Below are 23,346 nucleotides of genomic sequence, written 5' to 3' on the forward strand. Positions count from 1 at the left end.
TGTCTTTCAGTGCTAGTGCAATGCATCCTGTTAACTGTGCTTCTGACCATGAGTGATCAAGTGTATCTAATGTGTATTTGGTTAAAAGTGAACAATTATCTACGCCTGGCCGCTTAACCTTAACTGGAGCAACATGGCCACTGTCAAGTATGACAGCTCAACAATGGCCACAACATGGACAGTGTACTCCGCCTAATGACATCATGGATGACCAAGCAGTGAAGGACATTGTGGTTTACCCCTCAGCTATGCAGTCTCCTTCAGTTTAGTTTGATGTGCTGATGAAGTGCCAGAACTGTGATTTGAACATTTCTATGCATGGGTTTGCACATTCTTACATGCCTAGTGTTGCAGCATCCCCCGCCCCGTGCTGGTTTCAGCAACCGTCGCTCCGTGGTTACACCACGACCACCTCCCACCCGCTTTCATAATGGCGCCGGCCATTATACCCACACCGTGTTCATCGTCAGGCCTGCAGTTGGGACACTCCATGCCAATTTTTGCACCTGGACACTCCACACCGTGTGCTATAAGCAGTCAGCAGTCATTCCCCCAACACAGACCTCAGGCAATGCACTGTCCACTGCTACTGCACTCCCGGTGTCAGGGGCTTCCTGCTTTGCTCATATGGATATCCATCTGCCAGTGCTGCATCAACATGTGTTACCCACCAGATTTTCTAAGCTACCTGATGCCATGCTTTGGACATTGTGGATGGTCAAAATTCGTTCGGATCTAAAACTCCACCTGCTGTCCCATGTCGCATGGCTGATCAAACTTACTCTATCATTTGTCACTGACACTGCCTGTTACGGACGACTCCTCCACCTCCATCAGATGGCACACCTGCAGCTTCGATTCCACACCCTGCCGGCACAGGGCAGCGTGCTCACCTTGGTACCTCAGGTGACAGTCAGGAGCTGCCACCTAGCGGCCTACAGGAGGGACTACCTGCAGCTTCCCAACAGCAGCAGATCTCGCCAGAGCAGCAGACAGAGCATCTCCGAGCCCCAATGCAGCCCCCTCCCCTCCACACCACCTCGCCTCATAGCCTACCCACTTTGCTGCTACCATGCTACTTACAGCGATGCCACACGCAACTGTTGCACACCTTGTGCCTACCCAAACAATTCTGGCAGGCATGTTTAGGCACCATGTCTCACCATGTTCCTTCACAGCACCTACTGTCCGATGCCACACCCCTCACTTCAGTGGTGCGACACCTCTATGCCACTGACTACTCATCGGTCACTCTCGTGCCTGTCGACACAGTTTCCGATGTCAGCGTTATCCTGGCCAAGCCTGCAGGCAACATACTTTCACCTGCTAACCTCGCTTTGATACTGCAAATCTTTCTCATATTACAGTCCTTGGGTCCATCAAGATGTCTCTTTGCCTGTCACCAGTCCATACCTTCCCTTGGACTTTCCACATTGCTAATGTGGATGAACCTGTGATCGGGTTGGACTTACTATGCCATTACAAACTTTCACCAGACCTGCAGGTCGCTGTGTTCCACCACACATCTGGTTCTACTGTCCCGTGCTCAAATGAGTTCAGCATGACTTCACTCTCCACCTCCTCGGCTACACTTTCCATGTGTGCATCTCTGCTCTAGCGCATTACTACATGGCTCTCTGTTTTATCAGATGTGCGCACACAAATCGACGAAATCCGCACCCAGAATGATGCGTTATACAACTGCATTGTCTCTGCTTCCGCTGAATTGTCACACAAATGGCATACAATATGTCACCTACCTGCAACCATGACCCAGCACATGCCCCTACTGGGTCTTCTCACCAATCTGCTCCTGTGTCGAGCGCTCCTCCGCCTGCTGAGGAATATACAAAACACAGCTCCATACTTCACTCCTGCACCATGTCTTCCATCACTGAGTTCAGCTGACACACTGCCTATGCCAACCCAGTTCTGCAAGTTCAGTGAACTGATGTTGCCTGCGGATCCTATCCTGACCCCTCTTGCCTACCTCCCTTCACGAGTATTGGCCATCAGTAATGGCACTTGTCACAGGATTCGCACCACAGATGGCCGACCTGTATGTTATAAAGCCAGGTGCCTTAACGCTTCCAAACTTCTGGGTGCCAAGGAAATCATTCAGGATCTGTTGGCTTTGGGCCTGCTCTGCCCCTCCAATAACAACTGGTCTTCACCTGTTCACCTTGTTCCTAAACAGGATGGCACCTTATGCACATGCAGGACTAAAGGTCCCTTAATGCTCGCTTCATTATCAATAACTATCCCATTCCACATATCCAGGATTTCACGCAATGTTTGTAAGTTTTTCTCTATTTTAGATTGACCAAAGGCATACCATCAAATTCCCATGCATCCCTGGATATTCCAAAGACAGCTTACATCACACCCTTCTGTTTATTTGAATACTGTTATGCCTTATGGATTGAAAAATGTTGCGCAGATGTGGCAGTGGTTCATGGATTCCATTTTGTTACCTTTGCCATTTGCTTACATCTACTTAGATGAACTGAACTTTTCCTCCTCTTCTGCTGAGGAACATCAAGTTCACCTTAATGCAGTCCATTCGGCCCTTGCTGCCAATGGCACGGTGATCAACTATGATAAATCTCAACTCTGTTCCACATCTGTTATATTCCTAGGCCATACTGTCTCTGCCGATGGCCTCTGGCTTACGAGTTTTCATGTCAAAACAATACTTGATCTCCCTCTTCCTGAAGATTACACTCAGCTCCATCATTTTCTGGCAAACTTTTACCACCACCATATTCCTCAGGATGCCTCCACCCAATTTGCCCTCATCGATGCCCTCTCCGGCGAAAACACCACACTGAAATGGAAGCAGGACTGGACGAAATCCATGCTCGATGCATTTGATAACCTTAAAGCTGCCCTCGTCAAAGCTGTTACACTCACCCACCCTGGCCATGAGGCCCATATTTCAATCACAACTGATGCCAGTGACTCAGATTTGGGTGATGTTTTACAACAACACACTGCCGACTCAACCCAACTGCTCAGCTTCTTTTCCAAGAAATTTACTAAGAGCCAGTGTAGTGGTCGGCCTTCAATCATGAGCTTCTTGCTGGGTACGAGGTGATTAAACATTTCTGTATTGACCTCAAGGGGTGACCTTTCATGGTCTACTCAAATCACAAGCCTCTCACGGGTGCTATTCATAACCCAGTTAAGGACCTTCTGCCGAGGCATTTCCATCATGTGGACTACATCTGTCAGCACTCTTCAGATGCATGCTATATCTGCGGTGCAGAAAATGTTGTGGCAGACTACCCATCTCTTATCTGTGTGCTAACCACACCGTTGTACTTGGAAGAGCTCGCCCGACTTCAGGGTGAAGATGACGATATACAGTGATTAATTTCAGACAACAAGTTATCGCTCTCTGTCCAACCCCACATCCTACACAGGTCAATGACCCCAGTCCTTTGCAACATCTCTACAGGTACTCCCCGCCCCCTGGTCCCTACCACTCTTTGACACTGGGTCTTTACTGCTTTCCACGGCTTGGCCCACTCGGGAAGGCATGCCACGACGAGGCTGGTTACTGAGCGCTTCGTCTGGCCTAGCGTGAAGCTCAACTGCGACACATCGACCTGCATGTGTGTACCTCGCCAGCATAGCAAGGTCAGCAGGCACGCTCAACCTCCATTAGGCAAATCTGATGTTCCAAGAGGACGCCTTCAGCACGTCCAGATCGACATCGTTGGCCCCCTCCCCCCTTCCGAGGGGTTCCGATACAACATATCAATAGTCGATCACATAACCCACTGGGTTGAGGTGTTCCCTCTTGTCAACATCAAGGCTGAGACCATCGCTCATTCTTTCATATCTGTGTGGGGCACACGATGCGGTTATCCTCTTTCCCTCACAACTGACCAGGAACAACAGTTCGAATCCGTCCTCTTTTCATGGCTGTGTGAACTCTGTGGTGTAGCTAAATTCCACACCACTGCCTACCACACACAGGTGAATAGCCTGGTCAAACGGTGGCACCGCAACCTCAAGGCTGTGCTTATGTGCCACGGTTGCTTATGGTCCGAGGCCCTCCCTTGGGTCCTGCTGGGCATCCATTTGGCACATAAACAAGACTTGAATGCATGCTTGCTGAAATTAGATATGATGAGCCCCTCCTCCTTCCAGCAGTGTTCATGGAGGACTCACTGTTGGCCAATACTATGGACTTTCTGGCTCTGGTTGAATGGGTTTGTGTGCATGTCACATGCCTCCACACCCCTCTGCCTCGCCCACATTCTACCCCACCTGTGTTTGTCCACAAGGACCTAGCATCTTGTGAATTTGTGATGCTGTGTGATGACTCCATGCAAGTGGCCTTGCAACGACCTTATTTGGGGACTAAACCAAGTATTACGTCGAGGTGTGCACACGTTTATAATTCATCTACATGGACAAACACAGACCATGACTGTTAATCACCTGGAATCAGCGTGGTCACTCTCTGACCTGCCTTCCGATGCTTCTGACCTGCCTTCCGTCACTGCCACCCCACCTCCTGACACCACTGACCTGCCCTCGACCGATGCCTCTCTGCATACGCAGTAGTTGGCCGCAGTTTTGGACACGCCTACTTCTCGTCCCGGCCACCACCTACACCCACCACGCTGGCACAAGGATTACGATTTCATCTACATCTACATCTACATCCATACTCCGCAAGCCACCTGACGGTGAGTGGTGGAGGGTACCTTAAGTACCTCTATCAGTTCTCCCTTCTATTCCAGTCTCGTATTGTTCATGGAAAGAAGGATTGTCGGTATGCTTCTGTGTGGGCTCTAATCTCTCTGATTTTATCCTCATGGTCTCTTCGCGAGATATACATAGGAGGGAGCAATATACTGCTTGACTCCTTGGTGAAGGTATGTTCTCGAAACTTTAACAAAAGCCTGTACCGAGCTACTGAGCGTCTCTCCTGCAGAGTCTTCCACTGGAGTTTATCTATCATCTCCGTAATGCTTTCGTGATTACTAAACGATCCTGTAACGAAGCGCGCTGCTCTCTGTTGGATCTTCTCTATCTCTTCTATCAACCCTATCTGGTATGGATCCCACACTGGTGAGTAGTATACAAGCAGTGGGCGAACAAGCTTACTGTAACCTACTTCCTTTGTTTTCGGATTGCATTTCCTTAGGATTCTTCCAATGAATCTCAGCCTGGCATCTGCTTTACCAATGATCAACTTTATATGATCATTCCATTTTAAATCACTTCTAATGCATACTCGCAGATAATTTATGGAATTAGCTGCTTCCAGTTGCTGACCTGCTATTTTGTAGCTAAATGATAAGGGATCTATCTTTCTCAAGTGATGAAGCTTCCCTCTGCTTCGCCTCACTGGGGGATGGGGGGGTGGGTGGGAGGGGGGGGAGGAGCTCTGTGGCATCTCTGGTCTGGTGTGGAGCACCATATCTTTAAATCTAACCTCCTTGAACTGCTTTGTTCTATGCCTCTCTCTTGGCACTCAACTTGTTTACTGCCACGTTTTGTTCTTCTTGCTTCGTGTCTAATAAATGCATTTACGATATTTAAAGTCTGTTATTACTGATCAGCATTATGTAATAAGGTTATTGTTTGCACCAATTTGGACAATCTATGTTCAGTCTCAGCTTTGACTTAATTACAGTCAGTATGTGTTGAATATCAGCGTAGCTTTCACAAGTCTTAGCACTGCATTGATGGTGTCACTGGATTACATTTGTTTTTCTTCAGCACCACATTTCAGTTACAGAAAAGTATGGAATGCTTCTGATGTCTGTGTTTATTTACATCAGTCTCTGCAGGTTGAGATTCAAGTAAAACTCTTTGAGTATATGAACAATTATGCAATTATAATGCAATGATTTCACTTTTCATTTAGTTGGACATAGAAATGTGCAATGCGAGTTTTCAGATGCTGAACCAGTGCATATACACAGCCACTGAGCACAGATGCTTCTACAGATAGGTGCTGAAATGTACCAGTCTCCTCAAGGAACCATAGATACTAACTACTGCATCACAGTATATTGGTTCCCCAATGAAATTTATCATGACTAATAAACTCTGTTTTGAACCAAACGATGAGTCCATGGAATCAATACTAGCAATAAGATTAATCTGCACTAAGGTTTAATGTCATTTACTTTGGTCAAGAAAGGTGTCTATTATTCAGATACATAAATTTTCAGTAACTTGCCAGTAGCCATAGATAGTTTAACTCCTGTAAAACTTCACTTTAAGAGTAGCGTAAAGGATTCATTGGTGACCAACTCCTTCTATTCCATTAATGCTATTTTACAGATAATATCACATCGTTTGAGTGTTTTATTTATAATTTCAATTGTGTACAAATTCAGTGCATTAATGCGATTATTTAAATAAGTGTTGTAAACAATTTTTCTATTTGGTGGTGCATGGCTATAACAGACTTAGTATTATCACGTGCATCTCGGTGTATTGAAAATTCACTTGTTTTGTGGCAAATTTGTTATTATCTTTTAAATGAAAATATGTTTAAGATTTCTTGACTTATTCCACATCCACATGAGCCACCTCACTTGGGATCTCTAGAAGATACAGTATAATAGCCACTTTTACTTTGTTAGTATTTATTGTGTGTTCTTGTTTTTTGACATGTTTTACATCCTAGAGCTTCCCCTCACCATGGATCTGTTGGAACAAATACAATTTAAAAAATATTTTTTAAAGTGTACCATGAAGGAATTATCCAAATGGGATGGAAAATCATAGACATTATGTACATTTAAAAGCAAACAAGTGATTACAATTACAGAAAAAGTGGATGATTTATTCAAGAGAAAGAGCTTCAGAAATTGAGCATGTCAATAATTTATTTGCTGGTCCACCTCTGGTCCTTATGCAATCAGTTATTTGGCTTTTCATTGATTGAGAGAGTTTCTGGATGCTCTTCTAGGGGATATCATGCCAAATTATGTCCAAGCGGATCAGTACATCATCAAAATCCATAGAGGGTTGGAGGTCCTTGCCTATAATGCTCCAAATGTTCTGAATTGCATAGAGATCCAGTGACCTTGCTGGATAATGTAGTGTTTGACAAGCCCAAAAACAAGCAGTATGGCAGACGACAGCCAGGTTGGTATCCCACTGCTGTCCGGGGAACCACCCCACATATATTCAGCCTGGAATGTCATTGACTGTAGTACAGCCTAGAGCCTTCCCTCACTGTGGATCTGTTGGAACAAATACAATTTTAAAAAAATTTTAATGTACAATGAAGGAGTTATCCAAGTGGGGTGAGTCCCACATTGAACTGATCGCTGATGACCAGTGAAAATGTGTCTGGAGATACCCTGGAGAGCTCTGGGATATCAACCTGACTCTTACCAACCATACAGCCAGACAACCAGAAGTGATGGTGTGAGGTGCCATTTCTTTTCATAGTAGTACCACTTTGGTTGTCATGCATGGCACTCTTATAGCACAGTGCTTCATCACCAATATTCTGTGTCCCATTTCATTGCTATTGCTATCCAGGGCTTACATTTCAGCAAGACAATCTTGCCTGCACATGGCAAGAGTTTCTACTGATTCTCTTTGTGCTTACTCTAGACAACAAGATCAGCAGATCTCTCCTCAGTTGAAAATGTTTGGAGCATTATAATCAGAGCCCACCAACCATCTTGGGCTTTTGCTGATCTAACGCCAACTGGAGAGAATTTGATATATCACTCAGATGGAGATCCAACAATTCCGTAAACCAGTGTGAAGTTGAATAACTGCATGCATAAATGCCAGACGTGGACCAATGTATTACTGACTTGCTCAATTTGTGAAGCTCTTTCTCTTGAATAAATCATCCAATTTTCCTGTAATTCTAATCACTTGTTTGCTTTTAAATGTACATAATGTCTATGATTTTCCATCCCATTTGGATAATTCCTTCATGGTACATTTTAAAAAATATTTTTTAAATTGTATTTGTTCCAACAGAGCCATGGTGAGGGGAGCTCTAGGATGTAAAACATGTCAAAAAACAAGAACACACAATAAATACTAACAAAGTAAAAGTGGCTATTATACTGTATCTTCCAGAGATCCCAAGTGAGATGGTTCACATGGATGTGGAATAAGTCAAGAAATCTTAAACATATTTTCATTTAAAAGATAATAACAAATTTGTCACAAAACAAGTGAATTTTCAATACACTGAGATGCACATGATAATTTGATGAGCTGCAAAATATCCTTGATTTCAAGTTCATGGAGTTTATTAGCTTCAGAATTGTCGTCAGCAAGACTTCCAACAGGTACTTTATCTGTGGTACAAAAGTCAGATTCTATGATATCTATGAAATAGTCATTAAAAATGTTACTGATCTCTTGAGGATTGGTGACATCAATATTGTTATTAGATATCTGTATGTTGATATTACCTTTTAGTTTTGTTTTATTGTCTCTTATTTTATTTACTATTGCCCAGCAATTCTTGGAGATACAATCTGAATTTTGTATTTTTGAGTTAATCTTTTCAGGCTTCAATCTTTTGACTTGCTTGTGAAACTGGTACTTGTATTGTTTGTATTTATCCTTGTGCTCATTATCTTTGGTCTCTCTTTGTATCATATACATTTCTTCCATTTTTTCTTTCAGTTATTTGGTAGAATTATCAAATTCCATGGGACTTGACTGTCTAGCCTTGTTCTTATTAATATTTATCTTTCTGATGGGAATAGTATTATTTAGATGATAAGATAATGTATCTAGAAAGGCATCCCACTTATTATTCACTCCTTCAGCTTGAAATATTAGATGCCACGATTCATGACCAAGGCTCTCTCTCAGTTTGGCAATGTTGATAACAGAGAGATTTCTTTTGTATTCATAAATTTTCTTTGGTTTTATAAAAGGATCTCCCTTTAGCACTAATAGTTGGCCTAGATGGTCAGAGATGTGACCATTTACAACAGCAGCTGTGGCAATATTTTCACAATTAGTAATAACATGGTCTATAGAGCTTATAGTAGTTGGAGTGATTCTAATGGGTATGTCTCCCAACAGATCTTTTGTGCCATAAGAATAGATACAGTGTTTGCTTTCTTGGGAATCTTGTAATATGTTGACATTAATATCCCCTAATAATATAACATTTATATTCCCTTGCTTCGTCATTAATTTACATAATACTGTATCAAGGGAATTAAGAAATAATTCAAAATTTCCATTTGGTGATCTATACAATGCTAAGATAAAGTACACAACAGACAAGAATTTTAACTTCATTGCTACAATTTCTCAGTGCAAATCAGTGGAATACTCTTTTACCCAAGCAATATTTTCGTAAGATTCTACTAAGTTATTTGTTCTCAGGTAGATAGCCACTTCTCCACTTTTATGTTTAGAACAACAGTGAAAATCAATGCAGTTTTTATTTCCTCAATTGTTGAAAATTTTCATCCTTTCATAGGTCTCTTCAGTTTTGGGAACAGGAAATGCGGCAGGGGGCCAAATCTGGTGACTATGGTGGCTGAAGCATGATTGTTGTGTTGTATTTGGCTAAAAAATCTCTCACAAGCAGTGATGAATAATCAGGTGAATTGTCGTGATGCAACAGCCATGAATTGTTTTTTCACAATTCCTGACTTTTTTGCATATTGCTTCTTGCAAATGGCACATAATGTCAAGGTAATACTCCTTATTGACCATACAACCTTGAGGCAAAAATTCATGATCTGCTGCACCATGATAATTGAAAAAAAATTAATAAAACAGTGAGCAAAACTTTGACATTTCATCAAACTTGGCATGCTTTTTTTGGACTTGGCTCTCCAGGATGCTTCCATTGGGACGACTGCGCTTTGGTTTCTCCATCATAACTGTAAACACTTTGGTTTCTCCATCATAACTGTAAACCCATGTTATGTCACCAGTCATGATCCTTTTGAGCAAATCAGCGTCACCATTGACATCATTGAAGAGCTACTGAGCGATGCTCATGCAACGATTCTTTCTGATCAAAATTGAGAAGTTTTGGAACAAATTTCACTGACACATGTTTCATGCCCAAAACATCTGAAAAAATTGTATGACAAGAGCTAACCGATATGTCAACATCCTCAGCAAGTTCTCTTATGGTAATTCAATTATTTTCCAAAACTAGCTTCTTCACAGCTTTGATGTTATCTCCTGTTGTTGATGTGCTGGGTTGTCCATTGTGAGGTTTGTCATTGGTGTCTTCTTGGCTATCTTGGAAGAGCTTGTACCACTTGTAAACATTTTTTTACTTAGAGCAGACTCAACGTATCCCACTGTCAACATCCCAAGTGTTTTAGAGTACTTGATTCCATTTTTCACACAAAATTTCATGCAAATTGTTTGCTCCATTTTCTGTAATAATAAAAAATTGCTGAGCACACTAAAATACATCTAACCTTTCTATCTGTCTAAAGTAAATGAAGTATGCTGTACACTTAAAACTGTGAACATATGTTCAGGACAAGTAACAACATAACAAAAAAAAAGATCAATAGTCAAATGTACATTGCCAGCACAATTTTAAAAGTCTCCTTACTTTTTGAACAGCCCTCGAATGGTTTGCTTGTGATTTATAAATGTTAAGAACATCAATGGACCCATTATGGAGCCCTGTCACACACCGTATATGACTCCCTGGTATGCTGATGTTTTAACTCTACCTGTACGTTATACAACTACCCTTTGATACCAATTAGAAAGGCAAGTTATGAATCAGTCATATGCTACTCTAGCAATATAGACACAGACACGAGGAAGCTTATGTGCCTTCCCATTGCCCCTTTGTCCCCTCAACTCCAATCCACTATGGCATACCCACAGCCCTTTAAACATCTAGTCATGCTGGCAAAAAGCCCCCAACTGCATTAGCTTTCTTATGAAGTTTGTTAACACATCAGTCACAATTTGAAGACAGAAGGAAATATGATCTAAACTGTCCATCACTTACCCTTAGTGTGGTACAGAAAAGAGTGAAGTAATCAGCCATATGAATCTTTTATCATCTACCAAGTGATTTAATGGCTGTTAAAATTAGCTCCAAACATAAACTGAATTGATGTCTCCTTCACAGCTCCTTCTACACTATTCAACATCAGAGCATAGTCATGAGTAAGTAGTTGAGTGCACATAATAAAAACGTCCACACACACACACACACACACACACACACACACACACACACACACACTCACAAACAACCTTAATAAATCATGTAAGTGTGTAATTGTAAAACTGTACCATATTTTAGCAAGAGACAACAATTTTGATCCACAGAATGTGCAGCTGACTAACTAACCTACTCCTTCAGTAAGGTGGCCAAACTTCAATTATATTAATTACATCTGGGATGGCACTGAGTGAGTTGTGTGTTTCTTGAATGCTGCAGTGTCCAAGTTCTATGTGTTATTGTAGACAACTGAGTAGGCATGGATTTACTTATTTATTTAGGCAGGGATCAACTTAAAATGATATGAGATTAGTCATAAAACAATGAAAACAAATTGCTCAAAACTATACATATACACAGAATATACACTATTACCTACACTATTATGAGGGTTGGACAGTTTCCTTCTCCAATACTTTTAATGTCTCATGGAATGAATCGCATGTTTATTCTTTTTTGTGATAAGAATGAAAATGACTGCTACATGCTAATGGGTAGTTGCAGAAACATCTCAATTATAAAGAGATAAATGGCCATAGAATTGAATAAGAAATTCAACACATTCTGTGCATTAGATGTGAAGAGCTGACTTTGTTTCTAAAGTGAGAATTAGACATACTTAATTTAGGAAATGGCTCAAGTTTAAGTGAATAATTGTTCAAGCCCCCAAAAAATGTAAACCTAGCACAATAAAAAAGCAGAACTGACTCATAAAACTACTTTCCTACTTCAGTCAAATCCTTTTTAATAGCATTCTAGAACATATGCTGAAATCAAACAAAGCCTTACCCTGAAAAAATTATCTGATTCATCATAACCAGTAAAAATTTCATAAACACCTGTCACTCAAATCCAAACTTTTGTAATTCATATATAATGTCATAACAGCAACAGACAGTGGTAATTTGTCTGGACCCACACATGTTCTATAAAGACATATTGGGCACAGAAGTACCTCAAAATCATGTGGACATTTCATAGATCCACATGACATGTGTGGCCGAGCATTGTCCTGTTGAAAAATATCACCACGGTATTGTCACGACAGGTAACCAATAAGGACACAGGATGTCTGTGACATACCATTATGCCATTAGAGTTTCCACAGTCACTGTCAGATATGATCTAAAGTCAGAGCCCATGGCTCCCCACATCATGAAACCAGGAGTAACAGCACTGCGCTTCTCTAAAACAATGGAAAAAATGGACCGATCCTCATGTCACTGTAGTAGAGCAGAACTGTAATTCATCACTAAAAGAACACAATCAGCAGTCTGAGCTTCCCAGTGACAACACCACTACAAATGCAGCAGTTTGTGTTGTGTTGACAGTGACAGCCCTACACTTTAGGTGGTAATTCCACAGGCTGGCTGCTGTTAGTCTCCTACCAATGGTGCTGTGTGACACAGAATGTTGCAGAGAGACTGTTACTTGTTGTAAGATGGCAGGTGCAGATGTAAATGAGTTACAGTGTGCTAGGTACATAATACAGTTATCTTCCCTTGTGGTTATCTGATGTGGTTCACCAGAAAACTGACAATGAGTATCCTGCCCTCATGTTCACATGAGTTCCAAAATCATTCCACTGTCACATCCAAATATCCCATAAATCTGGACATTGGCTGATTTGACACAGAAGACTCTCTATGTGGCACCTTTTGAACTCTGCAGGTGCTGATAATACTGTCATACATGAGTACACTGGATTTCCATGTACTACACAGTAACTACTTAATCACTCAACAGCTGACACTGTTCATGCCTCTTATACACAACACTAAACTCAAACTGTGCTAATGCACTCTGGTGACCTTTGTACCTGTCCCAGAGAATTACAAATCTAATCATTCACATACCCACCAATTGTGCATAGATGTATGAGGTTACATTGCTCTGAACTAGTCTTCTGGGTGCTTCACATTTTTTGTAAGGCAGTATAAATCAGTTTTTCCCATAGACTTGACAAGTATGAGTACTTTTCAATGTAGAAAGAGGTGAAATAATGCAGTTGGTGAAACACAGAAATGTCTTGGCCTCTGACAGTAGAAGAGGACATCAAATCTTAATCCTGAATTAATTAGTCAAATCTGGAGTCAGCCATGTCAAACAATTTTCTGGGCTTAAAGAAACATGTACATATGAAATGGAAAGATCGCATATATTGAGTCATAAGCAAAGTAAATAGCAGGTTTTTGATTTATTTATAGGGTACTAAGTAGTCACTGTCCATTCACAAATGAAGAATGAGAATTTTTTCTTTCTTTCTCAAGTGTGGAATCTGTATATAGCCAGAATACCATACCAATAGCATTTAACATAAGGGCACTATCAATGGGCACCTGTCAGTTTGCCTCCTAAAAAATAAAACTGATGATCCAAAACATTATGACCACCTGCTTAATACCTTGTTTGTCCATCTTTGGAAGGAAATACATAATTGATTCTGTGGATGAGGGATCCAACAGTTTGTTGGTAATTTTGTGGAGGTATGAGGCATTAGATGACTTCAGACAGGTCATGCAATTTGCATAAATAGTAACAGGCAACCGGTTTGCTTATACAGTGATAGCACCTGATAGCAAACCAGAGGGTACCATAGGATTCACATCAAGCAAATTTTATCACTGAGATATCAATATGAGTTCACTATAATGCTTCTCAAACCAACGTAGCACAGTACTTTCTCTGAGATATGGACAATTATACTACTGAAATATGACATTGCCATCTTGGAAGACATTAAGTGCAGTGAGGATGCAGGTGGTTAGCAGCAGCCATCATGTCTTCGACTACTACCACAGATCCCATGCAACCACAAGAAAATGTCTCCCATAGCATAATACTGCTACCACCAGCCTGCATCCATGGTGTGCTGCATGTTTTGAGCTGTCGTTCACCTCAATGATGGTGTTTGTGATACAACTATTGACCTAGTGTAGCAAAACTGTGATTCATCTAAAGAGCCGACATGTTTCCATTAATTGACAGTCTAATTGTGATGGTGCATAATTCATGATGTCATTGGATCAACATGTTGTGTTGTATGCTGTGGAGCTCCATGTTCAACAATATACGATGAACAGTATGCTCTGAAACACCTTTGTGTGCAGCAGCAATGGGCTCTTTCAGCATAGATGCCACATACCACCATCTATCCTACTTTACAGAGCAGACAAGCCTCCAAACCCCATGTTCAGTGAAGAATCATGAATGTCCAACCATTTAGCACCTACTGGTAGTTTCACTGTCCTTTTACTTCTTTCCATAGGTGCTCAAAACAGTAGCATGTGAACATTCAACCAGATTCAACATTTTTCAAATACTCATTCACAAGCTCTGCATAATAATAATCTGCCCTTTGTTGAAGTCACTTATCTCAGTGGATTTCCCCATTTGAATCCCATATCTTTGCTAGGGTGATCCACTGTCTATATCTGCCCCACTTACATACTTTTGTTACAATATCACATGCCCACAACACCACCAGGCAACATCCAATGTCACAGCAGGCAGTGGTCATAATATTTTGGCTACCCAGTGTATAATGTATGACAAACAGAAACTTAGAAAATTCTAAGAATTAGCTTCCAGAGTGGAAGGTAAATATATTTACAGCCTCATGTGTAACACTCTGACAAAGTTAGTAAAGAAAAAAGTTGATTAACACTGAGTAAATTCAGTAAATGAACAAATCTTCTTTTTAAATTCCATTCACTGACTGTATTATGTATTGTAGGTGATTTATTTTTCGATTTTTTGTGACATGTGGAGATCTGATTGGTTGTTGTTCAGCAGGTATACTGTAGTCAAATGATTTCTTTAGTTTCGGTATCTAATGCATGATCAAATCAATTTAGTGTTTTCATTTGGAGACCTGTCATATCACTAGAATTGCTGCAATTACATGTATGTAATTGTGGATATACATTTATATGTTTACAAGTTACATGGCATAGAAACTTTCATTTTCATCTGCAACAATAATATCTGCAAATGACCATATGTCCCAGCTGATGGTATTTTACTGTAAAAGGTGCCCTCTGCCATGAATTTATTAGTGACTAACAAATTATTAGTGTAAATCCACATATTTCAGATAAGTGAGGCACCTTATGGATGCACAGATGTTTTATCACACATTTGAAGTATTTAAATTGGTGCATATATGTACCTTTCTGTCTGCAAACGTTAGTTGTCATTTTAATTTTTTTTCAAATCTAATTGTTCATTACCAGTGAACTAGAACTAAGTAATAACAATACCTTTTCTGATCATTTGCTTTCTTAATATAGGTTCCAATGGTGTTTCCAATTCTTCACTCACATTTTCAAGTAGAACAGGTTTCCCAAACCTGACACAGTTCTCAAGGATTTGTGTATATTGCCTATCAGAAAATTTTACTTTTACCAGACCATTCTTTGTTTCCATACATTTAATCCAAGAGTTTGCTTGTCCTTGTGGATCTACCATTAGTGACCACCTACAAATTTTAAAATGTTATCATAATGTTGTCTAAATGGACTATAAATTAATTAAGAAATATTTATGATAAACTGGTTTATACCACTGACAGCAATAATCATTTAAAAACATAATTTGATACAATAATTAATTCCATATGCATACAGAAGTATTTAAGGTTAATCCATTGCAAAAGTAACTACTTTTTATTTCATTGCATGCATACAAAACCTACTGGAAAGAGAACTGAAGAAAATATATCATGTTCTTATAAACCATAATTTTCTTCTAATGTTGTAGCAAAAATCTTGTAGAATGTAAATACTTTTGGACTAAAGCAGACTGCTCACCAAAGAGAAGAAGTACCGAGTTGTCTATAAACACACACAAAAGAAAGAAAACTTGCTAGCTTTTGGAATTGTCCTTTGACACGAACACACACACACACACACACACACACACACACACACACACACACACACACACACACACACAGGCATACACATGAATATGCCATTACTTGGTGCCAACTGAACTTCAAGTGGCAATGCTATATTTCCGCAGGTGGACTGGTTGCAGTGGGGATAGTGTTGGGTGTGGCAAGTAGAAGAAGCATGAGGTGGGAGTGAGGAACTGGGAATGGGGTTGGGTGGTCAGCAGTTCAGAGAGAGGTGGCTGGTTTACCAGCTAGGATTTGGTGAGAGAGGGCTGGCAGGTATATTGCCTGGGTTGACTGTAGTGGCCAGTGGGAAATGGTATACACTGAAGGCAATGTGGAGACATGACTGGGAGGGGGTGACAGAACAAATGATGGGGAGACTGTTGAGCAGAGGGTGCAGAGATGGGATTGCCTGAGACTGAGATCAGAATGATTACAGGGTCTAGATAGTTCAGTGAAGTTGATGCTGGAGGAAAGGATCCACATGGCTGGGGTTGTGAAGCAGCCATTGAAACTGAGCATTTTGTTCTCAACTGGTAGTGGACAGTTGGTTGATAGTCATACCAATACAAAAAGCTGTGCAGTGTTTGCAGCAGAGTTGGTATAACACATGGCTGCTTTCACAGGTGCCCTAGAATCTGATGGGGAAGGAGATGCCTGTGACAGGACTGGAGTAGTAGATACCAACTGGGTGGATTGGCCAGATCTTTCACCTTGATCTGTCACAGGGACATGATCTCTCTGGCAGAGGGTTGGGAGTGGGAGTGGTATAGGAATGGACTAGGCTGTTGCGTCAGTTGGTTGTGTAATTGAACACCAGTTTACGAGGGTTCGAAGGGTGTTTGGTGGGATGTCCCTCATTTCAGGGCAGGATGAGGGATAATCAAGGCCCTGGTGAAAGAAAAGGGTCAGTTGTTTCAGTCTAGCGTGATGTTGGGTGACAATCAGGGCACTCCTTTTAAGCTGGTTCTTGGGAGTGTTGGAAGGATAAGGGTATACAAGGATACAGCACAAGAAATCCGTTTGTGGACTAGGTTTGTGAGGTATTGCTTGTTTGTGAAGACCTTTCTGAGTCCTTCAATATACTGGGCAAGGAAGTTATCAATACTGCAGATAGGTCATTCACACATGGCTAATCTGTGTGGAAGGCAGCTTTTGGTGTGAAACGGATGACAGCTCTAAAAATGAAGGTACTGTTGATTGCTATTGGGTTTAATGTGGACAGAGGCATAGTTGGAGCCATCAGAGAGATGAAGGTCAATGTCCAGGAAGGTGGTGCATTGAGTATAGGAGGAGCATGTGAAGTGGATGAGAGAAAAGATGTTGAGGTTGTCAGGGACAGGGTGCCTATATCATGAAGATAACATTAATGAGCCTGAAGTAGGTTAGGGGATGGCTGTTTAGGAAGGTTTTCTCTAGATGTCTCATAAACAGGTTGGCATAGGATGGTGCCTTGAAGGTGCACATGGCTGCTCCATAGATTTATTTGTAAACCTTCCATTCAAAGGAAACGTAATCATGGGTCTGGATATAGTTGGTAAGGTGTATAAAGAATGAGGTGGTGGGTTTGGAATTTGAAGCATGCAAGTCAGGTAGGTTTTCAATAGTGGCAAGGCCATAGTAATGAGGGATGTTAGTGTAAAGGGAGATGGCATCAGAAGTGACAAATAGGTATCCAGAAGGTAAAGGGGTGGGGATGGTGGAAAGTTGATGAAATACATGGTTAGTATCTTTGATGTGGGAGGCTAGGTTTTGGGCAACTTGTTGGAGCTGTTGTGCAACAAGAGTGGAATTTCTTTCAGTGGCAAGCAAAGTAGCCAGCTACAGTGTGGTGTTCAGGATTGTTGGGCTTGTGGATTTAAGCAAGCATGTAGAAGCTGGGTGTGCGGGGTGTAGCTGGGATGAGTGAGATGGAATCAGGTGAGAGGTTCTGGGAAAGGCCTATGGATTTCAGTAGATATTGAGGTTATGATTGACTTCAAGGATGGGACCAATCTGACAGAATGGAAGAGTCAGTTTGTTGGAAGAGGCCTTCCATCAGGTAGTTAGTGCAGCTCATAATAGTGGTTGAGTCTTTCTCTGCAGGGAAGGATGACTAGGTTTGGATCTGTTTTAGGTTGTGTATGGCTATATTTTCTTCTTCCAAAAGGTTTCTGATCATAGGAAGGGATCTGAGGAAGGATGGTGAGCCCAAGTTCTATTCAAGAAATTCCTGGATGCTGACTAGGGTGCACTTATTAGGAAGAGGTGGGGAATGAAGGTCATGGTTTTTGATGGTAGTATGAACTGGAGCCACCCAGGGTAGCTGCACAGTCTGAGGTGCCTTTTCACGGTCCATGCAGGTCCTCCCATCGGAGGTTTGAGTCCTCCCTCGGGAATGAGTGTGTGTTGTCCTTAGCATAAGTTAGGTTAAAGTTAGCTTACGTAAAGCATAAGCTTCAGGACTGATGGCCTGAATAGTTTGGTACCATAAGATCTTACTACAAGTTTCCAAGAAATATGAACTGGAGAGGCAAGTTTTGATCTAGGGTTTAGATTGGCTTTGTTTGGAGGGATTGGTGGCAAGGAAATGTTGGCACTGTAGAGATTGGGAGAAGGAGATTAGTTCTTAGACAAGTCAAACATGGTTAAAGTTTTGTGTAGGTCTGAAGGTTAGGCCTTTGGATAAGAAAGAAACTTCTGCAACAACTGAACCATGTCCTTCACTAGGGCTTTGATTATCTCTCATTCTGCCCTGAAATGAGGGACATCCTACCAAAGAACCTTTGCACCCCCCCCTGAAGTAGTGTTCCATTACCCACCCACCCTACAAAACATCCTATTCCACTCCTATGCCACTTCCACTCCCAACCTCTGTGGCAAGTGGGTGCAAGATCTGCTTAATTCACTCAATCAGCACCTCCTACTCCAGTTCTGTAACAGGCTTATCCTACCCCATCAGAAGTCAGGCAAATTGTGAAAGCAACCATGTCGTATTCCAACTCTGCTGCAAATTTTGCTCAGATTTTTATTTTAGTATGACTACCAACCAGCTGTCCATCAGGATGAATGGTCACCACCAAACTGTTGTTAAGAACGAAGTTGAACACCCAGTGACACAACTTGCAGGTCAGCACAACATGCACAATTTCAAAGGCTATTTCACAACCCAAGCCTCCTGAATCCTCCCCTCCACCAACAGCTTCTTTGAACTATGCAGATGGGAGCTATACTCTGCTCCCATAATTATCACGGCCTCAATCTCAGGTAACCCATTTTCCCCATACCCTCCACACAACAGTTTCCCCTTTCTCTGTCTCATCATCCTTCCCTATTTGTATCCCCACATTCACTTCAGTGTGTGCCATTTCCCACTGGCTGCTACAGTCATGCCAGCCCATATACTTGTCACCCCTCCCTAACACATTCCTAGCTGGTAAAGTGGTCTCCTCTCTCTGGCTGCTAGCCACTCACCACCAGTCCTTCTGCCTGCCTCCCACCTCCTTCTCCCACTGCCTACAAAACCCCATACTAACCCCACTTCAAGCAGGCCACCTTCTGAAAAGTACTACTGGCACTGTTAGTTCAGCTAACAGCATGGAAGAACATATGTGTGTGTATGCGTATGTATGTTTGTATATGTGTGTGTGTGTGTGTGTGTGTGTGTGCTTTTTACTCCAGCTCATCAAAGCATAACTCCAAAAGCTAGCATGTTTTGTTTCTTTTGTGTATGCCTATTGACAACTCAACACTTCTGCTTTTCAGGGAATAATTTTTTTTAATATCGTGCACAATTTAGGTAATTTCTAAGTGGTTATATTTTTTTTTATATATTAATTGTACATAGACTGATGGCATAATTTATAATAAATAAAACTAATAGCAAATTGTGTAAGTATGTGTTAAGAGTAAGGTTAATATAAGTATGATGCCACAGGTAGATATGTATAATCAATAAGCAATGTTAAAAATACACCTAAATGTCGTTGGTAGAGTCATAGAAATCTCTCTAGCTAATATGCTACTTTAAGATTCACTGACTGAAAAGAATGAGGATCTCAGATAAGATACCAGATTTTCTGTAAAGACAATCATTTAAGTAACTGTAGTATCACACACAGGAGTATTTTCTGGAGGAGATGCTACATGGTAGATTGGGAAGATACTGACAGAGTGCCTCAACAGCTCTTGTTTATGTTTTTTAACCAGAGGAATAGCTCAGGAATGGAAAAGAAACTAACCATTTATACAAGTATGTGATCATCATAAATGGTGTTTTGCTCATGACAGAAGAGTGATGTGTTTGTAGAAATGAATTCCTGTTCAGAATGATACTCACCTGCTTAATGCTTCATGATTCTTTATTAATAATGGAACATGTATAAGAGAATAGGTTTAGTCATGAAATATACGCTGACAGAAAAAAATTGCAACACCAGAAAGTAATTAATGTAGAGTAATGAAATTTTGGGAATACATTTATCTGGTTAATGCTGTTTGTGGCTGACACTGGAATTGTTGTCCAAGGATGTCCCATATGTGCTTGACTGGAGGCAGATATGGTGACTGAGCAGCCCAAGGCATCATGTTGACACTCTATGGAGCATGTTGGGTTACAACACTGATATGAGTGCAGGTGTTATCCTGTTGGAAAATACTCCCTGGAATGCTGTTCATGAATGGCACTATGACAGATCAGACCACCAGGTTGACATACAGTTTTGCAATCAGAACATGTGGGATAACAATGAGAGTGCTCCTGCTGCAATATGAAATCACGCTCCATACCATAACTCCAGGTGTAAGTCCAGTGTGTCTAGCACACAACTGGCCTCCTTCTAACCAACACACAGCCATCACTGGCACCAAGGCAGAATCAGCTTTTTATCAGACATCCACCCTAACCTCCAATGAGGTCTCACTTGATACCCCAGTGTTACAAATGGTGGTGGTTTGGTGCCGGCCGCTGTGGTTGAGTGGTTCTAGGTGCTTCAGTCTGGAACTGCGCTGCTGCTATGGTCTTGGGTTCGAATCCTGCCTCGGGAATGGCTGTGTGTGATGTCCTTCAGGTGGTTAGGTTAAAGTAGTTCTAAGTCTAGGCGACTGACGACCTCAGATGTTAAGTCCCATAGTGCTTAGAGCCATTTTTGGTTGTTTGGGGACAGTGTAATGCATACTACAGGTATCTGACTCAGGTCTGTGCTTGAAGTGGACAATTTGTAACACTTCCATTGTCTCACTGTGCTGCTAATTGCTGCTCAAATTGTTGCTGCAGATGCGGTGCAATGTGCAGGAGGCATACACTGAACACAATGGCCTTCCCTCTTGGTAGTGCCATGTGACTGTGTGGAGCCCAGTCTTTATGTGACTGGACATTCTTGTGACCTCCACTGCCAACAATCACGTACAGTGGCTACATTCCTGCCAAGTCTTTCTGCAGTACCACAGAAGGAAAATCCAGCTCCTCATTTCCGTATTACATGACCTTGTTCACACTCAGTGAAGTGCTGATAATGGCATTTGTCACCTGAAAGGTATTCTTTACTAACATCAACTGACCATGTCAATCTCAAAGTTAAGTAATACTCACAACTGTTATAGTTTATATTTAAAGCAAACATGACGTAGCAACATGCCTATCAACTTTCATTTATGTAAGACTGCTCCATTTTGGTGTTGCAGTTTTTTTCTGTCAGTGTAGGACTGGTAAGAGGAGTATTTTTACAAAAATAATTATGAAATTTAATGGCACATTTTTATCTGCTTTCTTAAAAACTAATGTCAACACTGTTTATGTTAAAAAATTTTCTTGTTACATTGATAAATGGATGTTTTAATAACGAATTACATTGGCCAATAGTGAAAATGTAAATGGGGTGAAATAATTGTTTGTTAACTATCTTGACCATTCTGCTAATGAAAAAAACAATGAAAACTCGAATTATCTTTCATTTTCAAGTCAAAGGGGGTGCATTTAATTATAATTATAGCTTACTAGCATTCATTGTCAATACCCTCCGATATAGGCTTCAAAATCCCACTGATGGTGGATTAGTTGGTGCTTGTGGCAACAATGGGAGGAAGAAGAGAGAAGTGGAGCATGTTTCATTTAAGTGTAGTTTCAGTCTTTTACATGCTGTGTTCTGTTCATGTTACTGGAGTGTAGTTAACACATGTGGTCATTGTAAATCCTGTGATTCAATATGCCTTGCAACTGTGTAAACAGTGCTGACAGTTTTTCCTACATTTGTGGACAGGCTACATCGAAATCACAAAGGAGACCAATAATGCCATATGTTAGGAAGACATACAAACTATACCCTGGCTGTGAAATCAGGGACCAAGGCAAGCCCTGAGATCCTCATTTATGTTGCATATCTTGTGTCTGGAGTCCTTATTTCTGGCTGAATTGTGAAAAACCTTCCATGGGCTTTGCCTCACCCATGATCATCCTCTCAAATGCTGTCAATCTCTTTGGGTGATGAAACATGTTTGTGCCTCTTAAGTCTAATGAATGTGAATGATAGCTACTTTTGTGGGACAACTCCATTAACACATAGTATTTCCAAGAAGAAATAGTCTTCCTTGACATATTGTAACGTACCTTTGGCCATGCAACCATTGCCCTACAGAGATGGACTCTCTGTCCCAGTCCACCTAATTGTGATAGTGATGAGTGCGGTAGTGAACTAATGCTGCACTATCACCTTCAAAACCCACTGCTTTGAAAGATCCTGATTTTGTGTGTAATGGTAAGTGTACAGAGGTACACAAAATAACATAGAGTGAACATCATAACCTAGTGAGAGATCTGGAATTGCCAAAAGGTAAAGCTGAACTGTTGCTGTCAAGCCTAAAACAGTGGAATTGTCTTGATAAGATGCTAAATGAGATTGCATTCCTTAACTGCAATATGTCAGTCCTTCAATCCTTTGAAAGTGAAAAGAAGTTGGTATTTTATAGTGATGTACAGGGACTAATAGCATCTATGGGCATTTGCTTGTGTATGTCAATGACATTTCATCAGTAACATTACAAGATGCCAAATTCATTTTGTTTGCCGATGATACAAACATTGCAATAAACAGCAAATCAACTGTAGTCTTAGAAAGATCAGCTATTAAAATATTTGTGGACATTAATCACTGGTTCCTAGCCAATTCTTTGTCACTAAACTTTGAAAAAACACACTACATGCAGTTCAGAACTTGTAAGGGGTGTCCCACGAGTATATGCCTAACATACAATGACAAGCAGATAGAAGAAGTGGACAGTG

General features: G+C 41.1%; 1 protein-coding gene across 1 annotated transcript in view; it reads right to left on the minus strand.

Annotated features, from left to right (window-relative positions):
* LOC126184477 (dynein axonemal heavy chain 7-like) overlaps window positions 1-23,346 on the minus strand; it is a 1,143,184-nt gene that overhangs the window by 203,645 nt on the left and 916,193 nt on the right. The window contains exon 42 of the mRNA XM_049926869.1: window positions 15,454-15,671. Coding sequence (XP_049782826.1) covers window positions 15,454-15,671 — 218 coding nt within the window. The remainder of the gene's footprint in view (window positions 1-15,453; window positions 15,672-23,346) is intronic.

The sequence above is a fragment of the Schistocerca cancellata genome, chromosome 4, assembly GCF_023864275.1.
Source record: "Schistocerca cancellata isolate TAMUIC-IGC-003103 chromosome 4, iqSchCanc2.1, whole genome shotgun sequence".
NCBI classification, from domain to species: domain Eukaryota; kingdom Metazoa; phylum Arthropoda; class Insecta; order Orthoptera; family Acrididae; genus Schistocerca; species Schistocerca cancellata.